Source organism: Muscardinus avellanarius, assembly GCF_963383645.1.
Source record: "Muscardinus avellanarius genome assembly, chromosome: 12".
NCBI classification, from domain to species: Eukaryota; Metazoa; Chordata; class Mammalia; order Rodentia; family Gliridae; genus Muscardinus; species Muscardinus avellanarius.
In genome coordinates this window covers 38,680,004-38,707,985 of record NC_137798.1, presented here as the reverse complement: position 1 = coordinate 38,707,985, position 27,982 = coordinate 38,680,004, and the positions used below count along the sequence as shown (strand labels likewise).

The 27,982-nt window shown below is 38.4% G+C and overlaps 1 protein-coding gene across 12 annotated transcripts in view; it reads right to left on the bottom strand.

Moving 5' to 3' along the window:
* NPAS3 (neuronal PAS domain protein 3) overlaps positions 1-27,982 on the bottom strand; it is a gene marked incomplete at both ends in the record, with an annotated part of 883,378 nt that overhangs the window by 743,896 nt on the left and 111,500 nt on the right. For 5 of the 12 annotated variants that reach the window (XM_080707497.1, XM_080707501.1, XM_080707502.1 and 2 more), the window contains one exon: positions 24,903-24,992. The exons of the other annotated variants lie outside the window; for them this stretch is intronic. In XM_080707497.1, the coding sequence (XP_080563623.1) occupies positions 24,903-24,992 (90 nt within the window). The remainder of the gene's footprint in view (positions 1-24,902; positions 24,993-27,982) is intronic. 12 annotated transcript variants of the gene reach the window in all.

Here is a 27,982-nt window from a genome sequence, read left to right as displayed (position 1 = left end):
TATACTTTATTTGGAAACAGGGTCTCACTAAGTTGCTGAGAGTCTCACTAAGTAGCTGAGGCTGGCTTTGAACCTACGCGATCCTCCTGCCTCAGCCTCCCAAGCGCGGAGATTACAAGCGTGAGCCACCACGCCCGGCATAAATTTATCTTTTAAAAAATATTTTTAGAGCAGTTTTAGGTTCACAGTCAAACTGAACAGAAAGTATAAAGTTTGTATCTATCTCCCCTGCTCCTCCTACCTTCTCACTATCAACATTCACCAGAGTGATACCTATAGCTCTTGATAAACCTATGTGGATATGTCATTATCACACAGAATCCATCATTTATATCAGAGTTTACCATTGGTGGTGTCCATCATTTATGTCAGCATTTACTGTTGGTTTTGACAGATAGATGACACATATACACCATCACGATGTCATGCAGGACATTGTCACTGCCCTAAAAATCCTCTGTGCTCTACTCACTCATCCCTCCCTGTCTCCCTGGCACTACTGGTCTGTTTTCTGTCTCATAAACTTATAACTCCAGCTACCTAGGAGGCTGATGCAGGAGAAATCATGAACTAGAGATACCCCTGGGAAACTTAGTGAGACCCTATCTCAAAACAAAAAACTAAAGTTCTAGGCTATAGCTCAGTGGAAGAGTACTTACCAAGCATGCACAACATCCTGGTTCAATTCCCACCACCACACGCATACAAACACAAGTGGAACATATTTTCTGTATAAATAACTACTTTTTTCAATGAAGGAGGGTACTGAAAATAATCTCACGATGGACACAAAACCAAGGAACCTAAAGCAGTGCCTAGTGCTGTGTGTGTAAATATTCATACACGATTGTAGCACCCGCAAACTGGGCTCTGAGACTCACATAAAACACAGATGTGACCAACTAGCAGAATAGTTGTGCATTTACATTTGGGAATGTAATTCTAGACATTTTCTGTAATTCACTGGAAATATTGGCTCAAGTAATTTTCAATTATTCTCTGACATTCAATCTAAATTCTGTAAGATAATCCCTTATTCTAAAATAATTTTACAAAGGTTTATTGGCATAAGCAACGTAAGAAATGCCATGCTACATATTTGTGTCAGCAAGAAACTCTTTCCCCCATTTCTATGTGATTTTTCCCAGGAAGAAAGCCAAGGTAAGGAGTATAGTTCACTGAAAATTTCTCCTACCACAGCTTAAATATGAATAGACTTAATACCACTTCAATTGTGTTACTTGAATATATCATTCAAAGGGAAAATGCTGCAATAAATACCTAAGTATTCTGCTCTTTCTTTGATTATGCCTCACTTTCTACTGCCTTGGAAAATCTATGGTTCACATGGTTTTATTTATCTATTTGGTGAGACACTAGTACACACATTATCAAATGATTCTAAATTGATTAAGTATCACCACAGATGGCAACAAATATCCCTCTCTAGAGGAAGCCTCCTTTCAATATTTTGGGAGCCAACTGAAATTCAGTCTCTAAACCTTGAATAAACAGAATAACTTGTGCTTCTTTCATTTTATATCTAAGCCCAGAATCAAAATAAAATTCCTTGCCTATTACTAAAGAATTAACTCCATCCCGGGGATTGAAGCAAATGTCCACCCAATAGATCCCTGATGAGTCTCAGGCCACCCTGTCAGAAACGGAACTACATCGACCTTCTCTGAGGATTCTGGCAGTGAAAATAAATTATCTATTTCACATAAACTGAAGCCAAAAGGGGCAAAAAAAAAAAAAAACTTACTGCAATGTTTTGAGCAAAGCAACACTGACTCACTTTAAAACACTATTTAAGGTACTAGAAACTGTAATTAAATCAGGGCCTGAAAAGTGCTAAGCAGAAGAAAAGTGTTAATTAGGAAATTAGTAAGAATGCCGTTTTTAGAGTGGAAAGCTTTCTTTCACACTTTTAAACATTTACAAAAAAAATCTTGATAAGGTGCAATTTCAGATATTTATGGAAGCTTGATTTTATGCTTTTTAAAAAAAAAATTTATAGCACCTTTCCTCCAAAGAACTTGGTGCTCTATAGAGCACACGCCTCCCTCCAACAAAGTAGAAAAATATAAACTATTAGGCACTATAGAGAATGTTTAAAATAGGAAACAGAAAAGAACATCCCTGGAGAAAGCATCGCTGACAACCCAGTGACAACAGTGAGGATGACTACATTTCCCAAATAGCTCACTCTAGCTTCTTCCTCAGAACTGTGCTCAATGTCCCCCCAATCAGCGAGGCCTTTCCTGGCCACCTGATTTAGAACTACAAAACCTGTCCTACCCCTAGGTCTCCCCAGCCCATATTCCTGCCTATTGTTAATATATTTGCACCTTCTTGTGTTTTCTATTTTTGGGCCCTTAGCATATTGTCTACTAACCCACAGGCATGTAAATGCCACAAGGACCCGCCTTCATCTGATTTATTGTATCCCCAGTGCCTAGAACAGTTCCTGTTGCTTAATAGGAGCCCAATAAATAGATGAATACATAGCATCTTGCCTCTTTATACTAGATATCCAAAGTTGTGTATGTGCTGTGTGTATGTGTGTGTGTGTGTGTGTGTGTGTGTGTGTGTGTGTGTGTTGTTAGAGACTGAACCCATCTGTATATTTTTCTACATGAGATTTTTAATGAAAGCAGAAAATCTTCTGTAGAATAAAAATCTCACACTCCAAAAATAGTTCTTATGAAGTTATACACATTTAAAAGAAATAAATATTCTATCATATATATTCCGTTGAAAATACATTCTTGTAAGGAGCACACTGCTTTGGATTAATCAGATAAAGATGAAAGTCAAGAATTTTGCCAACAGTGATTCTTGCTAACATTACTCAGTTATGCCTTTCAGCTCAGGATATTGTATATGAAAGATATCTTGTTAAAACAACTGTTGAAGGCTAGTCATGTCATATCAGCTATATTCTGTACCCTATGGGAACACAAACGTCCCAAAGTCTATGTTAATATAATTTGCTACTCTTCTGAGCAAAGGCAAAAATCAGTTTCTCAGTGGCATGTAAGCCTGCGTATAAGTACTACATTATCTATATGTCTTCCAGTAAAGAGGAAAGGGATGCTGGGGAGAAGATTATGCTGAATCAATTCAGGAAGGTAAATATTATGAACAGACACCATAAAATAAGGTAGTAACTAATTCTAACCACTATTTATCAAGTAATACGAAGTCCCTCTTCTTCTGTATGGAATTGGTAACTTGGCATCTAAGGAAAAATTAAATCCCCCAGTTCAAGGGCACCAGGTGACTTTTCAACAATGTGCTCTGTAGTTTACAGCAGGGACTCTTCCATACAATACTCTAAGGAACTCTGCAGTTCTTCTGTACTTTTCTCCTTGGGATATGAAGCACTGTTTTTATAAACCTCTAATCATTATATATTGTTTGATTAAAAAAAAACAGGGTCTTGGTTTTTTGTAAAGTTTTTTTAGAGGACTGAGAAAGAGACAGTGATAGAAGAATAAGATAGTTTTAAGTCTGGTGCCGCTTTGCTTAATTATAAAAATGTAATGTGTATTATTTATAAAAATTGTGTGATAGTTTCATTGGCCAAAAATTTTAAAGGCCAATTATGATTGTAAAAAGAGAATCTTAAATGAGTGTGTGTGTGTGTGTGTGTGTGTGTGTGTGTGTGTGTGTGTGTGTGTGTGTTGCTGGAGATTGAACCCAGGGCTTCAAACATGCAAAGCAAGCGCTCTACCACTGAGCTATGCCCTCTAGCCAAGAATTGTGAATGATTTTAAGATTAATTTTGAATGCACTTCAATCTCTGTTTCTATAAATTACCATAATATCATAAACTTCAGAATGTTAAAACTTAAAATATGTTTATGGACTTTAAAAATACACTGGACAAGAAGCATTCATGATGTCTTTGCCTCCCTTAACAAATGTTTTGTAGAAGTTAAACTGATTCTGAGTTCACCCTTATTCATCAGCTCAGTGGCCTCTTATTTAACACAATGGATGCAGTTTTCTAAGTGTTTCTGTTGATAGAAGCAGTTATCAAGTGTGTTCTGGCATCTTCCATATGAGTTCCAAGTGAACCTAAGGCACCCTATAAAGCTCAGCTCAGAGGACTGAGCATCAGTAACACTCTGATATCAGCTTGATGAGTTAAGAGGCAGCATGTACACGACACAATTTAGAAACAAAAGCCATGAAGAACTTTTTAATATATATAATAAAAATATGAGTTATCAAAAAACTGAAATGAAAATAAATAAATAAACTGAAATGTTTTTAAATGATGCACATTATGCTACTTAACATATTGCTAATAATGGAGTCAGCCCTCTCTTTAAGAATACTTATGTTTATGTTCTTAGAATTCACCTAACTTGATTAAAAAATAGGAAGACCCTGTAAAATTCTCTATAGGCCAGATACTTTTTAAAAGTCAAACATCAAAGATAAAAGTAAATGCAATAAGCACAAGCCTGCTCTCACCAAACTTTAAAATATTTGTCAGGATTCCTACAAAAATTGGATTAGCCCTGGGATTCTAGTGTCCCAATAATCAAAGTACTCTTATGATTTAAGAGATGAAAACCCACTTCCTATACAATGGAACATCTCTCAAGTGGGGCTTGTATATAGCAACAAAAAATGAAATATAGTACTTCAATTACAAGTTCTAAAGAAATGATGATTAAAGATTTTTTCTTCCTTTTGTCTAGATGGAATTAGGAAGTTAATAAGAGTATAAATCTTAAAGTTCACAAACTACAGATTAGAAAAATTTTATGAAACCCCTCCCCTCAATATGGTACTAGAAAGAATGAATACTAATCACACAAGTTGGTTCTGTCTTTAGCAAATATGTCTTCATAGTTCTCATGCAACCAGTCATCTGTATTTAAGAAATAATGTGCCATTTCCACACCATAGCACAGAACATGTGTTGTATTTGATTGGTTTTTTTAAGGCACTTAATAATAAACACAAAACTGAAGGTCATCCATTGGATGATCTCTAGCCTACATATACTTTTCCTATATCATTAACACACATTTATTTCTTACAGTAAGATATAAATGAAATGTTAGCCATGAGTCTATCTGTAGAACCATTTTGGGCTGTCTCTCTTGCCCAAGAATGTTCATTATCTCATGAATTTATTCATATTCATTCATTCATTCTCTCTCCCTCTCCCTCCTGCTCCCTTTTCTCTCCCCCTCCCCTTCTCCCTCTCTCTCTCCCTCTCCCCCTCTCTCCCTCTCTCACAGTGCTAAGGATTGTACCCAGGTCCTTGTACATGATGGGCAAGTGCTCTACCATGGAGCTACATACCCAGCCCTTTGTTTTTGTTTTGAGAGGGTCTTGCTAGGTTGTCAAGGCTGGCCTTAAACTCAATCCCCCTGTCTCAGCATCTTAAGGAGCTGGGAATACAGGTATGTGCTACCATTCTTGGTAAAAAATACTTTTTAAAAATGTTATCTTGATTGAATCCTGTTGAAGAACAAAGGTAATCATGTCAACCACAGCCAGAACACTGGACCTGAAGAGCGGTTCTCAACCCATCCACTCTGTAAATCCCTTTCAATAAGTGTAGGCGATGACATGACCCCTCTTCCCTACCCTGTATTCACACTGTAGCCCTTAAAGAAATCTTGAAATAGTCCATGCTTGCACAGGAAAAATATTTTATACAGTCACCTCCTTTCATTATCATGCCGCCTGTCAGATGATGGCCTTCCTCACTGTTCCATACAAACACAAAGGCTAAAATATAAAATCCTATATGTTTTATTTTACTTGACCCAAACACTTCTGTATATTGAAACTACATAGAACACCAAATCCACCTTTCTCTCCCTCTTAAGTTCCATCAGCCTGTTTTTTCCTGTCAAGTTTGCAAGAAACTCTGTGTCTGTCCTCTGTCATGTGCAAAGATGGTTTGTCTATTCCCTTTCTTCAAGATTCGGTTTCAAGATCCATCTTCTCCAAGAAGAACTCCTAAATTCCCCACAACCACAACTGCTTTACACTTCTAAACTCAGAGAGGAATGTAAGATTCAGGACAGTCTGACACATTTCAAATGTCCTCTTTTGTGTCAAAAGCACTGATCACCCTCCATACCTTCCCCTGATTTAATTTCCTTCAAATGAGCTGGGCGTGGTGGCGCATGCTTGTAATCCCAGCGCTTGGGAGGCTGAGACAGGATAATCACACAGATTCAAAGCCAGCCTCAGCTACCTGGTTAGGCTCTCAGCAACTTAGTGAGACCATTTCCAAATAAAAAATATAAAATGGGTCTGGAAGTATAGCCCAGAGGCAGAAATTCCCTGGGTTCCACCCCCAGACCACCAAAAAAAAAAAAAAAAAAAAAAAAAAAATTCCTTCAATTGATGGAGAGCTCTAACTTTAAAAACCATTACATATCTGCATAGTGCCTGACCCCCACAACTGAATACAAATCCCACACAAGAGGCTCTCTAAATGTCATGTGCACCACGGAACACCCAGGGTCTAGAACAATGACTAACATTCACTAAATAGCTACTAAATCAATATATTATTAAATGTGCTATTCTTCCTACTGGCCTGCAACTTCCTTGAGAATTAGAATACCTACAGCCCCCCATATGGATATGATAAATATTTCCTTGATAAATATTTGCTCCTAAACAAACCAAATAGTCAAAACTATGGCATCTTCTCCCAATATATTCCACTTCTCCCCAAAGCCATTGCCAGGCTGGCCTGTGACCAAAATGGAGTATTACAGGCCAGTGATAGTATCACCATCATTTAAGTAATGCTTGTCTAACTCAATTACCAGTTAAGAGTATAACTAAAGAGGCCGCAGATAAAGGAGACTCCAGTAGAGGTTTAGGGGAAGGACTGGGGGGACAGAGGCAAAATGAAGGTAACAGTTTAAATGATGTGTGATATATATATTAGTTATCAATACTAATGTCAATGACATGTACAGGGAAAGGGAATTTGAAAGGGAAGGAAACACACAAAGTGCTGTGTGCATGTATATTCCTACCACTCTATACCTCATTAGAATGTGTTATTATGATGCATCAATAAAAATATTTTTAAAAGGAATATAAACGAAACAGCATGAATTCCTCTTTTTAGGATGTGAATATTGTGAGAGGAATTTTTAACATATTTTTCTTATAAATAAAATGTCTGTTATAATGTAGGTCACAAACAAGTCTACACAAAAGTAAAATGATACCAAAGTTCCTGCTCCAGAGAATGAAAATGAGCATTGAATTCATTACGTATAATTTCAAGAAAACCAAAGGCCTGAAAGTACGGGCTTTGCTGGCCACCGGGCCGTGTGAGCTTGTTCCACTGCAGCCCTGCCAATTCCATCCTGACCCACAACATCCCCTGCTATTTCAGTTCTAAACAAAGATTTATGTCAAATTATGCTCCGGTTTTTCAGCGTGGTGAAACACCATTGCAGGGTTAGGATGAGTCCACCTAACACATGTTCACTTGGAACCTAATCCAAATTAGATCCTGGGTCCCCCAGGGGAAGAGGCAAGTACAGTAGCCCACGCTGCTCTTGAAAGGGCATAAGCTGTCGGGGTTTCAATTACAAAGAACACTTCACCTTTGGTAAATTACATCTTGCATTTATCATGTTATTCATGTTCACGCTATAGGTTTATCTAAATTTTAAAATATACTACAGTAGTTTCTAATGCACTGCTCTTTGACAAACATGTGTCCAATAGAATTGATTTTCTAAACGAAATTTTAAATCCTCTCTGTTTCAGGGAAGTGAGGGGCAATTTTCATCAATTAGTTCAGAATATTACAATTAAATACCAAGAATATTAACATGTCCCATTGTTCATTTAAAAGCAAAATTGAAACTTTAAAAAAAAAGTTACCACACAGAATCTCCTCCTAGAAATGATATAAAAACACGCAGTGCTTTGCTTTGATTGGCATGAACCCTTTATATATTAATTCAAATAATTTTCAGAACAAAATTATTTTATTTCGAAGTTATTTTCACTAGGATATATTGGTTTAACATACAAAACTAAGACCCCATCCAACATAGTATATATAATTTTGTCACTTGTGTGGTTCTTATGTGCTTGCTAAACAGTAGCTAACAATGGTATTAATTCACCTAATTAAACAAATAAAAATGTTGCAATTATGCATTTAAAGTGTCATAAAATGCCAACTTTCTATCCTTTGCTCTAGAATATGAGTATGAAAGAAGAGTTTACATTGCTGTTATTGATTGCTTTAATAATTATTATTATACAGTTTTCTGAATATGATTTCTATAGCTCAATACCATTAAGTGTCAACTAAAAGATTTACTCTAAAATGTTGAAGCTTATGAAAATATTTGGGATTGCCTATCTGCCCAATGACCAGGGTCTCTACTGAAAGTGCATCACTTTACTCATGCATTGCCTTCATGATATCATGACCATGTGTTGATCTGCCAGTGCCTCCTGAAAGCAGGAAGCTGTTCTTTTCTATGCAATCCCATCTGTCTCTTTACCAAGTTCTATGCATATTCTTTCATGGATACTCAACATATTAACTAATGACAATGACTGTTATTTCTAACAGTTATAAACTATTGTTCAATTGCTAGGTCAGAATCACTTAACAGCAAATCAACTAAGGACCAACCTTCTGGATAAATGTGTTATATGGGAAAGTTATGCCTATCGGGTCGTATAAACCAAACCCAGGAAAATGCATAAAGGCTCAAACTAGTCCTTTCAAACACATACTAGTAAGACTAAAACTTTACTCCCACTCTGACATAAATATCTATATTGCATATTAGCAAAAGATTTCTGAACCTGGGTAAGAGGTAACAGCATCCATACTATTAGACACTTCAAAATATTTTTCCTAAACCTGCGTTAGTATATTTATAACTGATATAGCACAAAGTCCCCCTTGAGTATTCTTTCAGCTTCGCCATCTTAAATATCTTGCATTTACACTGTGCTAAACAGTCACCATTTTTCTCATTGAGTAGCTGTAACTAGTCCAGTGCTGCATGAATACACACTCAGGTACATAATAGAAAATGCAACCTCAGCTTTGCAACGGGCAGCTTGATGCTCCGACCCCCACGCCATGCGCTACCATCGTGAGTGATGGATCTTCCCTGACTGTACACTACTTTCAAATAATGATCCACAAAGTTAATCAAAGGGGCTTCCCTGTTCAATATTTACCTTTTACTCCTCGACAGCCACTGTCTGCCTGGCCATCGAGGATGTACAGAACGGGATCAGAAATACTGAGCTCAAACAGAACCTGAGTTCCTTGCTGAAGTACCAGGGACAATGAAAGCGGAATGAAACTGCTCTTCAAGCCACCTCTGACTCTAAGGATGCCTGTGTGTGTTCCACAGCAGCAATGCACTGTTCCTTCCTGGATTTGGAGGCCACATAAGTTGCTGATAGTAAGAGGGATAAAGAAACAACAGTCACATGAAAGAAAAAAAATGAAGAAAAACGGAGATATTAGGTATCAAAATATAAACATGGAGGGAAAAATAGTAATTTCCTGTATTTGGGCAACAAAATAATATTCCCTCCTTGATGTGATCTCCTTGCTTTTATGTACTAGGAAAGTCATATCTATCCTGAAAATTATTTTTCTCATTTTAATACACGTTCAACATTTTAGGCTAAAAATAATAAGAAAAATGCTGATCCTTTCTCGTGTTAGTCATCTAAATGCTGTCTTCCAGTCTGTCAATCAAATGTACCAAAGAAGGGTTGCTGACCAGCCTCTATAGCTACCTCTGAAGAGGCAGGTAATCAGACTGCTCAGAATGCAATTGTGTGTGTGGAGGGGTACTGGGGATTGAACCAGGGGCATTCTACCTCTAAGCTACACACCTAACCATTTTTATTTTTATTTTGAAACAGGGTCTCACTAAGTTGCCGACAATCTTGCTATGTAGCAAAGGCTGACCTCAAGTCTGCAATCCTCCCATATCAGCCTCACTAGTACTGGGATTACAAGTATATGTTAACACACCCAGCTCACAGTGCCATTTTTAATTATACTTTTTAACTATCAGCAAGAGAACAAGGGTATAGGATCCTATCATTCACTTTTATGAACCATTTATCTTGACAGATTTGAGACATGTGTGGTTATGGGTTTGGTGGGAAGGAATCACTTCAAATACAAAATTCTCTTCTTAGCTAACTTTTCTTGGGCACATATTTAGAAATGATAAATGCTACTTGAGTACTTATGTGCCAGGTGTAGTTCTAAGCAATTGACATTAGTTAATTTAATGCCGTGGTAAACCCTATCTGGTCAGATGTGGGTATGATCACCATTTCACAGACAAGTAAAAAACAGAGAGCTTATGTAACTTGTTCAAGATCACCAAGCAAGTAAATACTGGAACTAAGGTCTGACTACATCAGCCGCCCAGGAGAGTCTGGGCACTTGTCCACTATGCTGAAGTACTCTGGTTGCATTCAACATTATTGAGATATGAAACCACTGTTTGATTTCAACAAACACCTTTCAAAAGGTCTGTGGAGTAAATGCATGAATAAATACCTCTAAAAATTTACAATCTTATGATGCAACCTCTTCTCATTTAACCTTAGTAAGTCTATGTCATGCCTCATCTCTAAATTTTTGAGTTCCTAGAAAGTATTTGTTTGCATATATAGAATTAAATCCTGCCACATGTGATATAAAGTATATTATAAGTATTTACTCTTTAATTCAACATTGACTTCCCTCTTACATATCCCACCATAACACAATCACACATACCATATCCAACAAGAAATTCTGTGGTCTCTTCCTTCAAAATCTATCAGCTCCAAATTCTTCTTGCCACTTTCAGTTCTACACCTTTGATGGGAGCCACCCTGACTATGGCAAGTGACCCCAAGCTAGGCCTCTGGCCTCTAGCCTCGTCCCCCTCAAGTATATATACTCAGCAAGCAGCCAGAGCAGCTCTATGTTAGATCTCATTATTCCTAAAGTCAAAACCCACAAAAGACCCTATTTCAAGTGGAATAAAGTTCAGGGCCTTCCCTGGCCTGCCGGTTCCTACGTCCTGGCTTCCTATCACCTGCCTGTCCTGTCTCCTGTCCCTGCTCACTCAAACCCCTCTGCTCTGGCCTCTCCATTGATGAGTACAGCAAGAGTTCAGCTGCAGAGCCTCCTAGCAGCCACTGGTTCTACGCTCCTTAGCAGTCTGCATCCTAACTAAGTTTTGTGTTTTTTTTAAAGTCAATACTCTACTGTCATCTGTTTATTGGGTTTCATCTATCTAAAACCACAACTGACCTGCCTCCATCCCAGTATTCTTCCTTCCTCACCTCTAGTTTTGCTCCATACCACTGACCACCAGAGAGCAGAATCCACCATCACCTTCCTTGTCAGTGTTTACAGTTTACTGCCCCTTTCTCATGCTGTCTAACTGAGGACAGAGATTATGCTTTTTTTGTTCACTGAAATATCCCAGATGATAGTTCCTTGTTATAGATGGTATACAAATAATGTGATAAATTAAAAGAAGGGAGACACTATTGTGGGTGAAACTTGCTTAGAGGGACTTCACAGAGACCCAAAGGTGAAGTTTCTGTCTGAATTGCAGGTGTGTCCTGGGGCAAAAGCAGAGAGGTGGTGCCCAGAAATGCCTGAGAGAGGAGAGGCTCAAAGGGAAACTAGAGAAGACCAGTAGGTTTTAAGCTATGATTATAGATACCATGCAGTGAGAACAAGTCGTTAACAACATTTTAATCTGTAACCATTTACAAGGTAGCAGAGAAAGAAAAAAAATTCCTGCATTACTTAGTACAGTGCTTTGTATATAGAGCTCAAGAATTTATCTGAATTGAACTGACCAAGAATGGAAATAGATTAATTAGGAGACTGCAGCAATCTAGGCATGAAATCATTCCTAAAATTAGTGAAGTGGGAATAGGAGGGAAGAATTATTTTTTTAAGTATCATGCTACAAACCGAATATTTGAAGATGAGAGGTAGAATGAAATATGACTCCAGGAATGAGTCTGAATGATTATAGAATGAAGACAGAGCAAAGAACAAGGAGGAAAAAGGAACTCTCCAAGAGAGTTGCTAGGTCTCTTGGAAGAATGGCCTGTGCTTTCTGTCCTGGAAAGGCCTACAGCTGAGATGAGAAAGGTGTGGATTTGCAGGCCTGCAGGTCACCCTGCAACTGTGACCCAGGGGTTCAGTTTCTCCCACACAAACACAAATGAAGCACGGTTTGCTCTGAGGAGTGGCAGGTGATGCCCATGGATGTGCTCGCAATTTGCTCATTGCTACATGTGGCAGATGAGGTACAGTGGGATGCTTGCAGGAATGTGTGTGGCTTGAAAACATGAAACCAGAGTTTGGTGAGGGTAGGGCTAGAGATAAAAATTGAAGGTTCATCCATGTCTGCATGAGAACAGAGGCATCCAGGCAGGTGGACACTCCACAGGGGAGATGGCTCAGGTGGGAACATGCTCAGATGCACAGGGACCTGACCACACACTCCTTAACTGCAGAGCGTGCAGTATCAAACCCCCTCTCCTCTACAGACATGGCCTGAAGCTCCTTGGGGTATTATTCTTTTGTGGAAGCAGATTCAACAGACCATCCTTGATTAGATCATGGATGTTTCTGAGGTAAAGTACCATCCAGCTCCAGAGGGCCTTGCCACAGATATGGATCTGATTTGGCTTCCCACACATTGGTATGCAATGGCTGTGCCATTTGGGCTACTTTTCTAACCTCTCTGAGCCTCCATTTATTTGAGTGCAAGAATTTTATTACCTGCTTCAAATGGGGTTGTTTGGGTCAATTACAATTTGGTGGCCTCAGGACCACCAAACCCCATATTTGGAAGAAGTTATTCCCTTTTCATTCCATTTTCAGCCTCGTCTGTATTATTGCATATGGAAATAAAAAATATGCCAATAGAAACATAGGAACGATGAAACTAACACATAATTTCACTGCCAAAGTGAGAGCTCCTGTTTTCCCCAGAAGCATGACCTTGGCCTCTCAGTGAAAGGTCTTGGCATCAATGAGGTTTTCCTTTAGTTGCAGAAATGTAGATTTATTCGGCCACCCTCTCTATCTGCATCTGCAGCAATCCTCTCCTTCTGAGGATACTCTGTACCACGACAAACATTTGTGTCCTGAAAAATCTCTCCTCCACAACAAACATCTGTATCCTGTAATTCTCTCCTCCACAGACCTAATTCAACTATTCTTAGTACAAGTGAGCCGAACGTGCCACCAGGTTGTACTTAAAACCTGCTGTCCCACAACCTGAGCCTTCTAGTCCTCTTTTCCCTGAGGCATTTTAGAAACACCATGATAAATGGTTTAAAATCCAACACTCTTTTTCTACCAGCCTCATAGATAGTTACTAACTCTGGGCAAACAGAATTCAGAAAAGAAGGTAGAAAATCCTACTAGCAGATAAGCTGATTGCTCATGAATTTTACCAGAGCTCAAGAAATCCTCCCTGGTTTGGCCTCCAAATCGCTCCTTCCAGTGATGCAGCAACCAGAATACCAGAATTTCCACTGATTCTAACTCATGCATTGGGACACCTGATAAATGTCTCCATGGGATGAGAATCAGAGCTACTGCTTCCTCCCCCTCCTTTTGCTCACCCAAAAGGTCAGGTACCTCCACTCTCAAGGCTAACGCCTATGGTTAGCTGTGATCCACCATCACCACCCCTGACAGGCAAGAATCAGGAAAACGGTGCTGCTGTGAGAACTTATGTTGTCTGGAATGCAGGAAAAGGAATGACAATTGATAGTAAAAGAAACAGGTCCCTTGATCATTGGTAACAAATGAAAAACAAAGTGAGCCCAGAGACCCTGTGTACCCAGCTGAGGGCTGGGAAGGAAAACTTTAAATAAGGCACAGCAACAGTCTTCTTTGGTCACATGAACCTCAAGGTCCCAGTTCCAAAGAATCCTCGAAGTGATATGAAATTTAAGATCTCAAGTTTTCTATACAAAATTCATCCAGGAGTGTTGGCCTTACACACTGCTCATTAAACCAATATTCTCAAAGGACCCCATCCTATCTCCGCTTTGAGAACTAGATCTGAACATCTCAATGCTGAACCCAGTAAATAGAATCCAATTTTTAAGATGCCCAGAAATCCAGAGAATTGGTGCAGCCAATGTGGCATGTAAGAAAATGAGTTTGCTAGGTTACTTTTTAAGCATCTGTTTACTCAGCTCTAAAATGGGGATAAAATAACTCTCCTAGGTTGTTTTCAGGATCAATGTTATGAAGATGCTAATTACTAACATTGTTGATTTTTATTGCATGCTGATGTCAGGCACTGGGCTAATGGCTTAACATACAGTCTTATACTTTGCAGAATAAATTTTGCATTAGGCAATATCATTACCACTATTTTATAGACAAGATAACAGGCTTTCCAAGCAGAAGAAACTTACTCACTCTAGGTTAAGAAGTTAGGATGTGGTGGAATTTGAATTAATATCACCAAACTTTAGCCAGTTGGCCAAATGTATTCTCTACTTCCCCTTGCCATTTTTTATAAATAAAGTTTTATTGGAACACAGCCAAACTCATTCATTTTTGTGTTGTTTATGCCTCCCCCGTCCAAGAGCATAATTGTATACTGCTGACAGAGACAGTATGGCCTACAATGCCTCAAATACTTAGAGTCTGGCCATTTAGAAAAAAAAAGTTAGTGAACTTCTGCTTTAGATCTCAGGCCATCTGATTTAGAGCCTAAGGTCTAAACCAAAAAACCACTTAAAGTGCTTGGAATATACTTAGTGTCCACTAAATGAGCACTACTTTTTATTTATATAATTTAAGGTAAAACTGTTCTACTCAGTTCTTGTCTACAAAATGAAAATAATAAGCATTCAACCCCCAACAAGTTAAATCATTGTGACTATGAATATGTTGAATAACTTTGTTACAAAAGGACCACTCTGGATTGTATTACTGTTAATTACTACTATCCCTCATGCAGTATAAACTTTTATGGCAATCAAAGTACACTATTTCATTAAAGGGATACTGTGAAATTTAGTGAATATGCAGGATATTTGTGAAAATTATGTCACATACCAGAAAATGTCCTATTCTTAGGAAGCTTAAGTACATACCATCCATATGAAAAACAATATAATATGGAAATGCCACTTATATTACTATAGTATTATGATCTGTATAGTTAAACATATGTAGAGGCAGTGTGTTTATAATAGAAAAATACACAAGGATTCATTTCCTATAATGAGAAGATAATTATCGAACTTCCCTAACAGTCATACCAACAACAAAAGGTTATGGTCACAACTGTACCCTTCTTAGAGCCTTTATTTCCATATGTTTTCCTACTTATTCATGGAATTCCCTGTTCTCTGCTCAATAAATAGCCTTGGCTTTGTGATACCCCAGAGCTTACAGAGTAGTCTCTGGACCATTATCCTGTGTGAGGGGATATTCTTAGAAATTCTTCGGCCCTATGTCATGGCTCTGGGTTGGTGAATGGGTAGTTCCTAGACTAGTTACCTCATGACATTTTATCCTCTTCTTCTGAATAGAGATGCAACATATTTAATCCTAACATTGAGAAAATACTAGTAAGCTTAAAGAAAACATTGATATCATATGTATCTGTGCTTCCTGTAGATAACCACTGTCAACAATTTGGTTTTTATCTTTTCTATAAATTGTATGTATTTATATGCTACCACCTTTCATAGATGTAGATTCATATATACAGGTATTTTCTTGTGAATCCATCTACAATTACCTCAGCTGGAAAACTTTTGGAGCCAAGCTTTTAGGGAAAATAGAAAGTGATGTGGTTAAGGTCTACACAGAAACTGTGGTCTACAGAGAGACGTTTGTTGACATAGCACAGTTTTCCTCCCTGGTGTTGTTTGTATCTACTTTCTGGCTTTCTGATCACTTGTTTTTGTGGGGGATGTGATTCCTCTAGCAAGAAGTAGTGATAGCGCTTTAATCAGAAAGACCCTCCCTTGACACCTCAATATGTATTTTTATTTAGAGATAGTGACTCATGTAAATGTGTAAATAGTTTTGCAAGTTAGAGGACAAAAATTAATGGTGAGACGGGTGTGGTGGGTCAAAGAAGAATACAACGTTTTTAGATCAGAATATGTATGTGTATGAGAAGTAATTACTGAGTGATTAGTTTTCTGGCTGCTCTGCAAACTCATTTTCTTACATGCCACATTGGCTGCACCAATTCTCTGGATTTCTGAGCGGCTTAAAAAAATTGGATTCTATTTATTGGGTTCAGCATTGAGATGTTCAGATCTAGTTCTCAAAGCAGAGACAGGATGGGGTCCTTTGAGAATATTGGTTTAATGAGCAGTGTGTAAGGCCAGCACTCTTGGATGAATTTTGTATAGAAAACTTGAGATCTTAAATTTCATATCACTTCGAGGATTCTTTGGAACTGGGACCTTGAGGTTCATGTGACCAAAGACTGTTGCTGTGCCTTATTTAAAACCCAGTTTTCCTTCCCAGCCCTCAGCTGGGTACACAGGATCTCTGGGCTCACTTTGTTTTTCATTTGTTACCAATGATCAAGGGACCTGTTTCTTTTACTATCAATTGTCATTCCATTTCCTGCATTCCAGACAACATAAGTTCTCACAGCAGCACCATTTTCCTGATTCTTGCCTGTCAGGGGTGGTGATGGTGGATCACAGCTAAACATAGACGTTGGCCTTGAGATCTGGTCAAACCCAGATCCATTACCAGGTTTAGCCATCTATACAGATGATTAAGTCCTACTGCATGGATTTGTAGATCTTAAAATAGGTTTCTCATAAATAAGAGAACAATTATTCTTTCAATCTGATACATAAAATAAGTCCAAAGATTCACTAAAGACACAGAACAGGCTGTTTTAAGTGAGGAGAACTCAGAACCATAGTTTATGTAGTACTACAAGTTTGTTGTATAATTATAAAAATCTGAATATAAGCATGTTAGTATCTATGAAATCACCTGTTAGCAAATTTGAACACTGGTTCCTGAGTGTGCCTACAAAAGGTTCTTTGTCGCTCTCTTCCTCTGACCTTGGCCTTTACTTTCTGTTCTCAAGTTTCTCGAGTTCTCATACATACGGCAGGTGTGTCATTAACCAATTATTTTAAGTCTAGGTAGTCATTTTGCCCATAATGAAAATATACACTCCGATGAAGTCAATTAATATTCTCTCACTCTAAATCATACTTCCGGTGCTACCTATTTTTACTCTCTGCCATTTGTGTATCTTGAATTATAAGTAGCCTACAAGGAGAAAGGCAGACCAGGACTCCTCAAGCCCAGAAAAGCAGGGAATTCAAAGGCAGGTCCTAAACTCGATTTCACATGGCAAAGCTCTCCAAGATATGTATCAATAAAAAATAACATCAACCAACAGCACAAGTTCACATGCTCCCTTGCCAGGCACGCTAAAAGTTTTTTGTTTGCTTTTGTGGTACTGAGGATGGAACCCAGGGGTATGCTACCTGCGAGGTACACCCCCAGCCCCATTTTTTATTCTTTATTTTGAAACAGAGTCTAACTGGGTTACAGAGGGCCTCATTAAGTAGCTGAGGCTGCCCATGAACCGCAATCCTCCTGACTCAGCCTCCCAAATGCTGGGATCACAAGCATGCGCCACTACGCCCAGCACGCTAAAAGTTTTAAAACAAAAAGGGGATGAAACTGTAGGCCACTCCCACAGAGGTTTCCAGTCTCCCATCTAACATATCTCCAGAGTAATTCTCCAGCATCTAGTCCATTTCACACTCTTCCCTTAGAGAAAACGCCCAATGTTCTCGTAAGAAATGGTCAGAACCAATCCAAAGCCTCTGCTACTCTTCTGCAGCTCTGCCTCCTGGCACTTCTCCACCACATTAAAAAAGCCCCCAATCCTGCCTTTTTAATTTGGTACATTGTAATTTTACATACTTTGGGGGGTAGAGGATCATAAAAGCACATGCACATAACTCTTGTTGCATTTCCCACCAGGTCCCCCTTTCCCACACTCTCACCTCTCATCTCAGAAGTCTTTGAGATTGGAATTGGCAATTTTGTATACATTCATAGCATTATTTCTACTATTGAGTTCTTTATGATCCCCTGCCTTCTCTAATCCTCCTCCTCATTCCCTTGGAGTCTGTGCTCATCCAGTCCTGTTTGGGGCCATTCGCAGTTTACTACACCAGAAATGCCAATCTTTTAGCCTAAATCACTACCTTGAATGCCTTTTCCCAAGCTCAATTAGCCCCGCCACCCAGAGGACCCCAGGCTGCCTTGACTATAACAATGCTTCCTTCATTGTGCCCTCCCCAGCAGGCACTTCTCTCTTTAGTGGCGCCTCTCATGCGGAAGCCCAGCTACTCGTTGATACCTCAGTCTTCCAGGCTTGTGAAGAACACAGGTTTTCTCAGTCACCTCTAAGTTGGTGGGTTAGTGTTGTGCTTGCATAGTACAGCACCTGGCCCATGGGCGATGCTTACAATGTATTTGTCAAGCTAATAACTTGATTTGTAAACTAATCTGGAACACACTTTTATGCCATCCACATTACCAAGATAAGCTACTTCAGGTCACTTCTAGGCAAAATCATTGGTGTGATGCTAAGTTAATTGGGAGAAATCATGCTGAGATCCAAAAGGGATGATATGGAAACCAGAATTCCCTTGGCTGCTGAAAGGCCTGAAGCAGTTCTTGCTCCTGAGTTCAATGTCTCTTTAACATGCAGATTTAACATGGGGATCTTTCTGAAGCTCATTTCTCACTCTTTTCTCTTTTCTCAGTTATTTACTGTTCCAAACACCACTGCATACATTATTCTAATGTGAGGGAAAAGAAGATCAAATAATAGCAATAAATCAATCAGGTTAAACAACCAGGGAAGAATTTGCTTCTGCGCCTGGAGTCCCTTGACCTTTCGCTTCCCCTGCAGCAGCCGTGGTGAGCTGACCATCCACCCCCCAGCCGGCCAGACCAGCATGCCTCTGGTCCTCCTTCACTGGAGGACAGGTGAGAGCAGTTAGAACTAGCTGTACAACACAGCTAATACCAACGTAGGACTTCTTTTCTTCTCTTATTCCCTTCCCGGGACCTCCTCAATTCCTTCTCTCTCGAGTCTGAATCTTCTCTCTTCCACACCCATGGCTCTTGGCCAAGGTCAGCCTTAATACTTTACTGAGTACATAGACACCCATGTTTTTTATTTTTCCAGAAAGAAACTTCTCTCCCTTCAGCCCCAAATTAATTTACCCAAGCCCTGTGTCTGAGATTACTTTATTGGAGAAGATTCCTGTTTTTTTTTTTTTTTTTCTCTCTCGCTCTCCATTCGTTCACTTGGAGTTGCTTATTAAAATGCAAATAGTACTGAGAAGAGTAAAATTATCAGTTAACAACACCTGATCCTCAGTGAGGGGGTACAGATTAATGCCCCAGGGGTCTGAGCCCAGACTGGAAGCACTAACCAAGTATCCAGGTAGCATGAAATTCAGAGGGCAGGCACTTGGGATGGAGAAGACAGTTAAACAAAGACAGACTCTCATCTTACCAAAGGCCTCTCTACTCAAGGCAACTCAACTCCAATCAATTACAAATAACGCCTCTCTCTTGGGGTTTCACAATGTGGGTTCTGCCTTGAGATGGGGAACCCTGGGTTAAATAAACAAACCCCTTGATTTAAAATGGAAACTGCAAGCTGGGCATGGTGGCACGTGCTTGTAATCCAGCATTCAGGAGGCTGAGACAGGAGGATGGCGGTTCACAGACCAGCCTCAGCTACTTAGTGAGGCCCACTGCAAGTCAGTGAGACCCTGTTTCAAAATAAATAAAAAAATAGGGCTGGGGGAACAGGTTGGAGATCGAGTGCCCCTGGGTTCCAGCCCCAGTACCACAAAAAATAAAAATAAATAAATAAAATATGTACTGCAGTGTCCACTGCAAGAGCATGGAAGACGCTCAGTAAATGTTATCGAGTTAAGTCTCCTTGGAATCACTGTCTTTCCTAAATACCGAAGTGACTGTAATAGAAACAGCTTTCAGGGTATCCCACTTTTTCTCAAGTTTCTCTACAGTAATGTCCAACTGTATGTCTGGTCTGCATCTTAAACTCTGAGGCTCAGCTGACTCCTACTTCTTCCTCATTACTAACTCTTCTTAACACAGGTGATGTTCTATGGACTTATTACTACAATTCACTGTCATGTCCTTGAAGTTTCCTTTCCTGACTGAAATATTTTCTATCTTTTGTTAAAGTTCAAATTTATTGCTATTATGAAAGGAGTACTTTTTCTGTTTTCACTTTTTCTATGTTGCTTTTAACCATACACTTGAAGATGGAAAAAATAAGATTGATAAATTATTTTACTTTGGAAAGAACTTTGGTATCTACCGATCAAACCCACTACTTTAGAGATGAGCTCAGGTGGATAAAGAGATTATTGTAAACTATAAAATGGCAGTTCAAAGGGAAGGCAGGGTCTGGGACCCCAAACTTTCAGTGCTTAGGAAAATGACTGCTTAGTATAAAGTAACGAGATTTGTATTTACAACTTTAGAAATTTTTTAAAGACCATATTTCTACCTTTTGCCAAGAAACTGTTATGTGAGATTATCATTTTTAATTTTAGATAAATTGCCATAATACTAGATGTCAACTACTAAGCCAAGCATGGGAGGGAGGGATAGGGAGAGAATGGGGTGGGGATTGGGTGGGGGCTGACTGGGAAAAGTGTGCATGTATGTCTACAAAAGTATGTATCCTACTATGATGTATGAATACAGTGCACCAATAAAAATAAAAGTTAAAAAAAAAAATCAGTATCACCAACTGCAATTTGAAGTTTTAAAATGGAAATATTATATTCATTGAATGTAAGAGATTTTTTTTGTGTATGTGGTACTGGGGTTCCTGGAAGCACTTCTACCTCCATGCTACACTCCCAGACCTATATTTTTTTATATTTTTATTTGGAAACAGGGTCTCTTAAGCCAGCGAGGCTGGCTTCAAACCTGTGCAATCCTCCTGTCTCCGCCTCCCAAGCACGGGGATTACAAGCGTGCCACCACCATGCCCGGCTATAAGAGATTATTTTACTATTACTATTATATTTACTATTTTAGAGTAATAAATTTTAAATCTTTTGAAATAACCACAGCTTTTTTCTGTTTGCTTTAAATTTTTAATATTATTAAAGCAATTATCTAATCATTCTACTAATTCTCAATAAAACCTAAACACACCATATAAAATAATGCATTGAAGTGTAACAATTCATAATAATTGTAAAATCACAGAATTATAAGAATAAGGGGGATGATATGCTGATAAATACTTAACAACCAGTTAGGGACCAGGTGTGGTAGCCCATGACCACCCATCATCTCAGCCATTCAAGAAGCTGAGGCAAGAGGATTGCCGTGTTCAAGGCCAACTTGGACAATTCAGCAAGACTGTCTCAAAATAAAAAGGTTTGGAGATTCAGCTCAGTGCCAAAGCACCCTTGGGTTCAATCCTTGGTACCATGTAAAAATCAACAACAATAACAGACAGGAGTGGTATTTGGTTGGTAGCATTTTCCAGGCTCCACAGTGCAACTATCTTATCCAACTGAAGTCACAATCACAGAGAAAGAGGTGTGTACAACTAGCTCTCACCAACCCATGCAAGTTGGCTCCAACACGTGACTGGACATGAGAGACCAGATAGTGTACCCTCTTCCTAGCTGGAGCCTTTCTCCAGGACTGCCTTGCCTTAAAATCGACTCCACCCTGAACACAATGACACAATACCTACACGTTACGTTTATGCATTTATCTACTTGACATTCTATTACAGTGGCTCTCATTCTTTTTTGAATATAGAACACAGTAAGAAACATTTTGCCTCATAACTCACCCGTGTACACAAACATTCAGTTGTATGTGCACATACTCAGACAGATAAAACTAAAATAGAAGCCTAAGATGCACTCTTACTACATGTTATGCATTAACATCTTCTCTATTTCATTTTTAAATTCTGATCCTGACCTACTAAATTGGATTCACGTTCTCCCATCTGAGTAGGGATCCAGAGTTTGAAAAGCACTGCTGTATAGACTACATGCTAATTGAGAATAGGATTATATGTCATTTGTTCGTACCTACACCTAGATCTTGTGGTGATTATTTAAATCCAAGGAGGTTAACTAAGTTTCCCAAAGAGGTAACTTCCATATAGTTGAAAAATGATCCCTCCAGGCAAGCAATAATCTATGCTACAGGACCAGGATATTTATGGATTGACACTGAAAGCTAACAGGTTCTCCAAGACAGACAACTCTTCACCAGAAATCAACAAAGTAATTTTTTTATAATTATACCCTCAAATTAATAAAAATTTTAGTGTGTCACCTACTGCAGCCCTGTGACACTGACTGTTTCCCTGGGTGGTCTGCACAACCCTCAATCCTCTATTTGATAGCACCCTCACTGGTGTTGAAAAGAGACATCATTTGTATACCTTCAATCCTTTATGGAAGAGAGATACATAAATGCTGATTAATATTAAATAGAATACACAGAAGAACACCCTGTGTGTAATATGCAGTAACACCAGATTTCTAGCAGCCAGGAGCCAAAGACTTAGTTGGAGAAAATACTCACTCAGGAAAATAAAACGGAATCCCAGCCTTTCCTCTCCAGCCCGCTTGTGTCCCGCATGCTTTTTTATAGGTGCTCTTAAATGCACACTATAGTTTCAAGATGACTCAGATAAGCGTCTTCACCAAAATACACAACACCATTAATCATCCCGTGACAGTGCTCCAATTTAACATCTTGGGGATTTCTTCCCCTTCTTCATCATTTATTTGCCAATATTTCCTTGTTATGAATATCCCCCTAGTGACTTTCTCTGGCAGTCACAGCTGTGCTGCCTACTGTGTCTACCTTGACTACAAATAACACCAATTCTTTAAAAAAGCAAGCCCTTGAGATGGTGCCCAGGGTTAGAAGAGAAGTCTTACTCAGGAAGAAACTCCTTGCTGCTCCAGCCAGCCTCCTCGGGGTTCCACCAGCTTTACTCTTCTCTCCAGACTGACCAGCCTCAGCTTTTAAGTAGAACGGTGACTTCAGCTACGTGAAACTGGTCTAACTACAAATGGCCAACACCTGACAGCTGGTCACCACTTATGTGAAAGGTTAACAATCAACTGTGGCTTTAATATGGTCCTTAAAGGGCCCCTTTCCTATATAACCAAAAGCTTCTCTTCAAAGTATCCACCAATCACAACAAAGCCATGAGTCACTAACAAATTACAGAAACCTGGCCACCAAGAACCACAAATAGTAAATATTAAAAAAAAAAAAATCAAGCCGGGCATGGTGGTGCAAGCTTGTAATCCCATGCTTGAGAGGCAGAGACAGGAGGATTATGCCTCTTAAGCCTCGCTGGCGTAAGAGACCCTGTTTCCAAATAAATAAACTATAAAAAATAGGTCTGGGAGTGTATCCCAGAGGTAGAAGGGTTCCATCCCCAGTACCACCAAAAAAAAAAAAAAAGAACAGTTATGCATTATAACTATGCCAATTTTGATAAAGAGAAGACCATGATGTAGGTAATTGAATTGTGATAAATTAAGCCAGAGGTGAGTACATCATAAAGTTACTGTGATACATTTATCAACTAAACAGTGCTGGGCAGGGAACAGTCACAGCTCCGCCTAGTACCCAGTCTGTGTCCATTTCAGAGAACAACCTCCACAGCTGCCAGCATTGCCTGGCCATTTTAAAATGAAAATCATGAAAGAAATCCTCTACAACCAGCTGGAGGAGCAAGTGAGAGTAGAACTTACCAGCTTGTATTCAGAAAAGATTTTTAAGGGGGAAAAAGAGGGAAGAAATGCTTTTTAAAAAATTCTCCTGCAAAAGAACTTTGTACAAAGACAAAAACACACCAAAGTCCATCCAGAAAGGTTTCATTCAGTGGAGTGATGTTTGTTACTTCACATCTTCTATTGGAGAATTTAATTCATAAAATGCTAAAGTTGCTTCGAACAATGTTCCATAACTTTTCTCGAAAGCATATATTTCTATACTTTTTTGGAAGATATCAATTGGACTATGGTTTAAAAAAATACTTTCTTTTTAGCAAAAGCAATACAAATCAAGCTATAATATATTCAAATGCCATTTCCTCCCCAGAGCAGCGTGTTTACTTCAGTGATAGTAACAACACCTCGTTACCACAAGTGCAGATTCCGTTAAGTAATGGACGAAGAAAATAACAGCAAAGACAGAGGACTCAACTTCAATTTAACTGTCCTGCAAGGTACATAGTAATTAGCTGTAAAGCTCTGAAATCTTAGCTAGCATGTTAAGTCTGCTACATGACAGTATAATTTGACTTCTTAAAGGATTATGCAAATTACAACTCATCATTCCATTACAGGATTGAAAAAAAGTGACAGCTAATTTATACATAACACACCTTTCAAATCCCTAAGATGCGTAGCACCTGTGCAATGTATTTTGCCGAGATTTTCTTGCATATAAGTACTTGTTTATTGCAATATAAAGAAGCTTACCTAAGAGCTTAATACATTTATTTTTATAAAGAAAAAAAACTTTTAGATCATAATTTCAAAAGAATAAACATTTTTTTCTGTCTTAATTTCAGAGGCACATTTTTTTTTTTTTTTTGGTTGTTGTCATTTTTGTTTGGTTCGGCTTAGTTTTTTTCCCCCACTCAATTAGGTAAAAATAAGGTTTCAGTACAAGGATATTTTTGAATAGCTGGCAACCACAAGCACTGATGCACGAGCCAGAAGGGAGACTCACAAAGATTTCAACATACTTCTGGTAGGTAGATTCACAGTAGATTCCGTCATATCTGTAGATTTTCCTACATTCTGATTGGTTGGGCAGAGGATGCTGGGCAGTTATTCTGTAGAGGCATCAAAAACAGATACACATGACTAGAGATTCTCTACAGTCAACCGGAATGCAGGATAACAAGTATGTTGAAATTTAATATAGTTTGCTTTTTTACGTTTTGAGCTCTATACACAATTGCAAGGTGTACACACATTTTAGAACATTAACTTCCACTTTTAGAAAACTGCAGTCAGAGAAAAGGCAACTTTTTTCATTTCCTTGTCAGATTAATTTTTAAAAATCTCAGATTTATAAAAGTGGAAAAGAAAGACACATAGATCTAAAGCTTAACTCACACTACAATCCCCATGATTATAATCTAAAGGAAATGTTAAAAAAAAAACGAATATCATTAGTGTTTTTGTTACAGGATTGTCATTAATTCAATCATGCATTACAAGCATAGGCAACTGTAAATTAGCTATAAAATCTTAGTCAAGTTAATATATTTTTCAGCTTTATTTCATTGATAGTTTGTATGCTATTGACTTCTAAAGGGATGTGATACGGCTTACAGAACTAAAGCCAATTAGGGATGAAAACTCAAGCAAGACCGTGGGGAGCACGGGTTAGATGTTAACAGGCACCTGAGATGAGCTGATTACAGTGGCTCCAGGTTTCTTGGCAGTTAAGGCAAAAGTGGGGAAAGCTTACAAAATTTTCATCTGTATTACTAAAGCATATAAATTCATCGGAGATTCCCTGCATTATATAGACATAAAATTGCTGAGAGGCATTTTCTGACCATTTCCTTCAGTTGAAAATCTCTCCACTCAGAGGGGGTAAAAAAAGGACCTATCATGTATCTTAAAGAGAAGTAATGGAATTTAGTCAATACCCAATATCAAAGTCGGGCGTGGTGGTGCATGCTTGTAATCCCAGCATTCAGGAGGCTGAGACCGGAGGATCACAGTTCGCAGACAGCCTCAGCTACTTAGTGAGGCCCTCTGCAACTCAGTGAGACACGGTTTCAAAATAAAGAATAAAAAACAGGCCAGGGGGTGTAGCTTGGAGGTCGAATGCCCCTGGGTTCCATTACCAGACCCACCAAAAATAAAAATAAAAATACCCAATAGAGTACTAAGCACTTCATTCTAATACCAGTCTATCAGAAAATATAAAATCTAATTGTTAATTCCATATACATAGAGTATCCTTTTAATTAATTATAACATGTGACAGACTTTTATCATATTATAAAACTCAGATGAGTCTTTTCTTTTTGTGTTTCTAAATGTGTATAGCTTACTTAGTATTTTATAATATATCTAGTGATAATACTTTTTTAAAATATAAGTTCTGAGCCGGGTGTGGTGGCACACACTTGTAATTCCGGCATTTGAGAGGCTGAGACAGGAAGTGGTTCATGAACAGCGTCAGCTACTTAGGCCCTTTGCAACTCAGTGAGACCCTGTTTCAAAATAAAGAATAAAAAATAGGAATGGGGTGTAGCTCAGAAGTAGAATACCCCTGGGTTCCATCCCTAGTACAGCAATATATGCTTTCCTAAATTTTATTTAAAAACATTCACACTCTTAATTTAGTGGGCCAACAGTTCTATTTTTAATTAATCATTTGTCCCTTGCTTAAAGTGATTTTAAGCCCCATGTTGACTATTATTTCAAACTCTAACATAAACATACTCATAGCCATTAAATATTACTAAAATTCCAAAGGTTTACATTAACCTATGTGGTATTTCTTTATAAAACTGATATCAGAAAACAAGAGATATTAAAAAGCTTTAAATTAAGACCAGTTTTAAAATATGCATTAATAGTGGGTTCCACCTTACAAATTAATTTTAGCCATTATGTTTACTAAAATTCAAGGAAGTATTTTTAGGCATGTGATATCCCTAGTGATAGCAAGTGATATCATTTAAAGATTTTTAAAAATAATTGATTTGGCCTAGGATCAAATTGAAACACTCTATTTCTGGCCAGTGTCATTTTATATTCTTTAATATATTTTGCTCTAAACTAAAAATTAAAGTACTAAGAAGCACTGTGTGTAAACAATTTTACCTGTTTCTCAATGCTTCTGAAAAGCAACCAACTTACCCAGGAATGGTCTGGGTTTTAGGAGAAAAAAAGAGGTGGCACGGTCGAATTTTGTTTAAAAAATGTATAACAGCCAAGGCCATAATGAAATTTTCATTTACATCCTTTGTATCATAGAGAAAATTGTCAGGTTTAAAAAATAACAGACAAAACATCTGCAGGAACTAAACCCCCAAACCATCACTTACTTAACACTTTGTATTTCACCTTGCTTGCCGCAGTATGTCATCAACCAAAAGCTACTGAGTTCATTTTCTTCACCTGATTTTGTTTTTTAAAGGTTAAATACTGCCAGTAAAAAGTTCAAATATGCCTTTCAATTGTGAAACTATTATGAACTGCGGTTTCTGCCTATCAAACAATCCACATCCCCGTCCCTCCCTGTCACTTCTGTCTAGATGGACTCATCATGCAGCTTGAGGTAGGACTTAAGTGCATTTACATACATGTGAAACGTGTAAGCTATGACTAATTTTAACTCACAGGGCAGAATTTAAATAATTAGTTACAAGAAGTCAAACTAAGGGAAAAAAGGAGGAAAGAGATGGTTAGAGGCAGAGTAGTAAATTGTTCCATTTTTGCAGGTAATCTAAATGCAAACTAGAAGCAACTTATCATGAGAATGGATTTTCCACCATCTGGTCAAATAACAGGGGATTTGTCTAGTGGCAAGCAAAGAATGGAATGATGTGAGAAAGATTAGCGGGCAAGTCCTACAGTTGGCTAAAATGTATTTTGTGCAAACAAGAACAGATGACGCCTTAACAATTACACCTGTCAAAAACTCCAGAAAGCAATCCATCTCTGAACAGCCCGGTTGAAAACAGGCCAGTTCATAACAAAATGCATTTTTTTAAACAATTTCCAGCCATAACAGTTTGATGCATGACAAGCGTAGGAAGCCCCATTTCACGTTCAACTGAAACCTTAACTAACT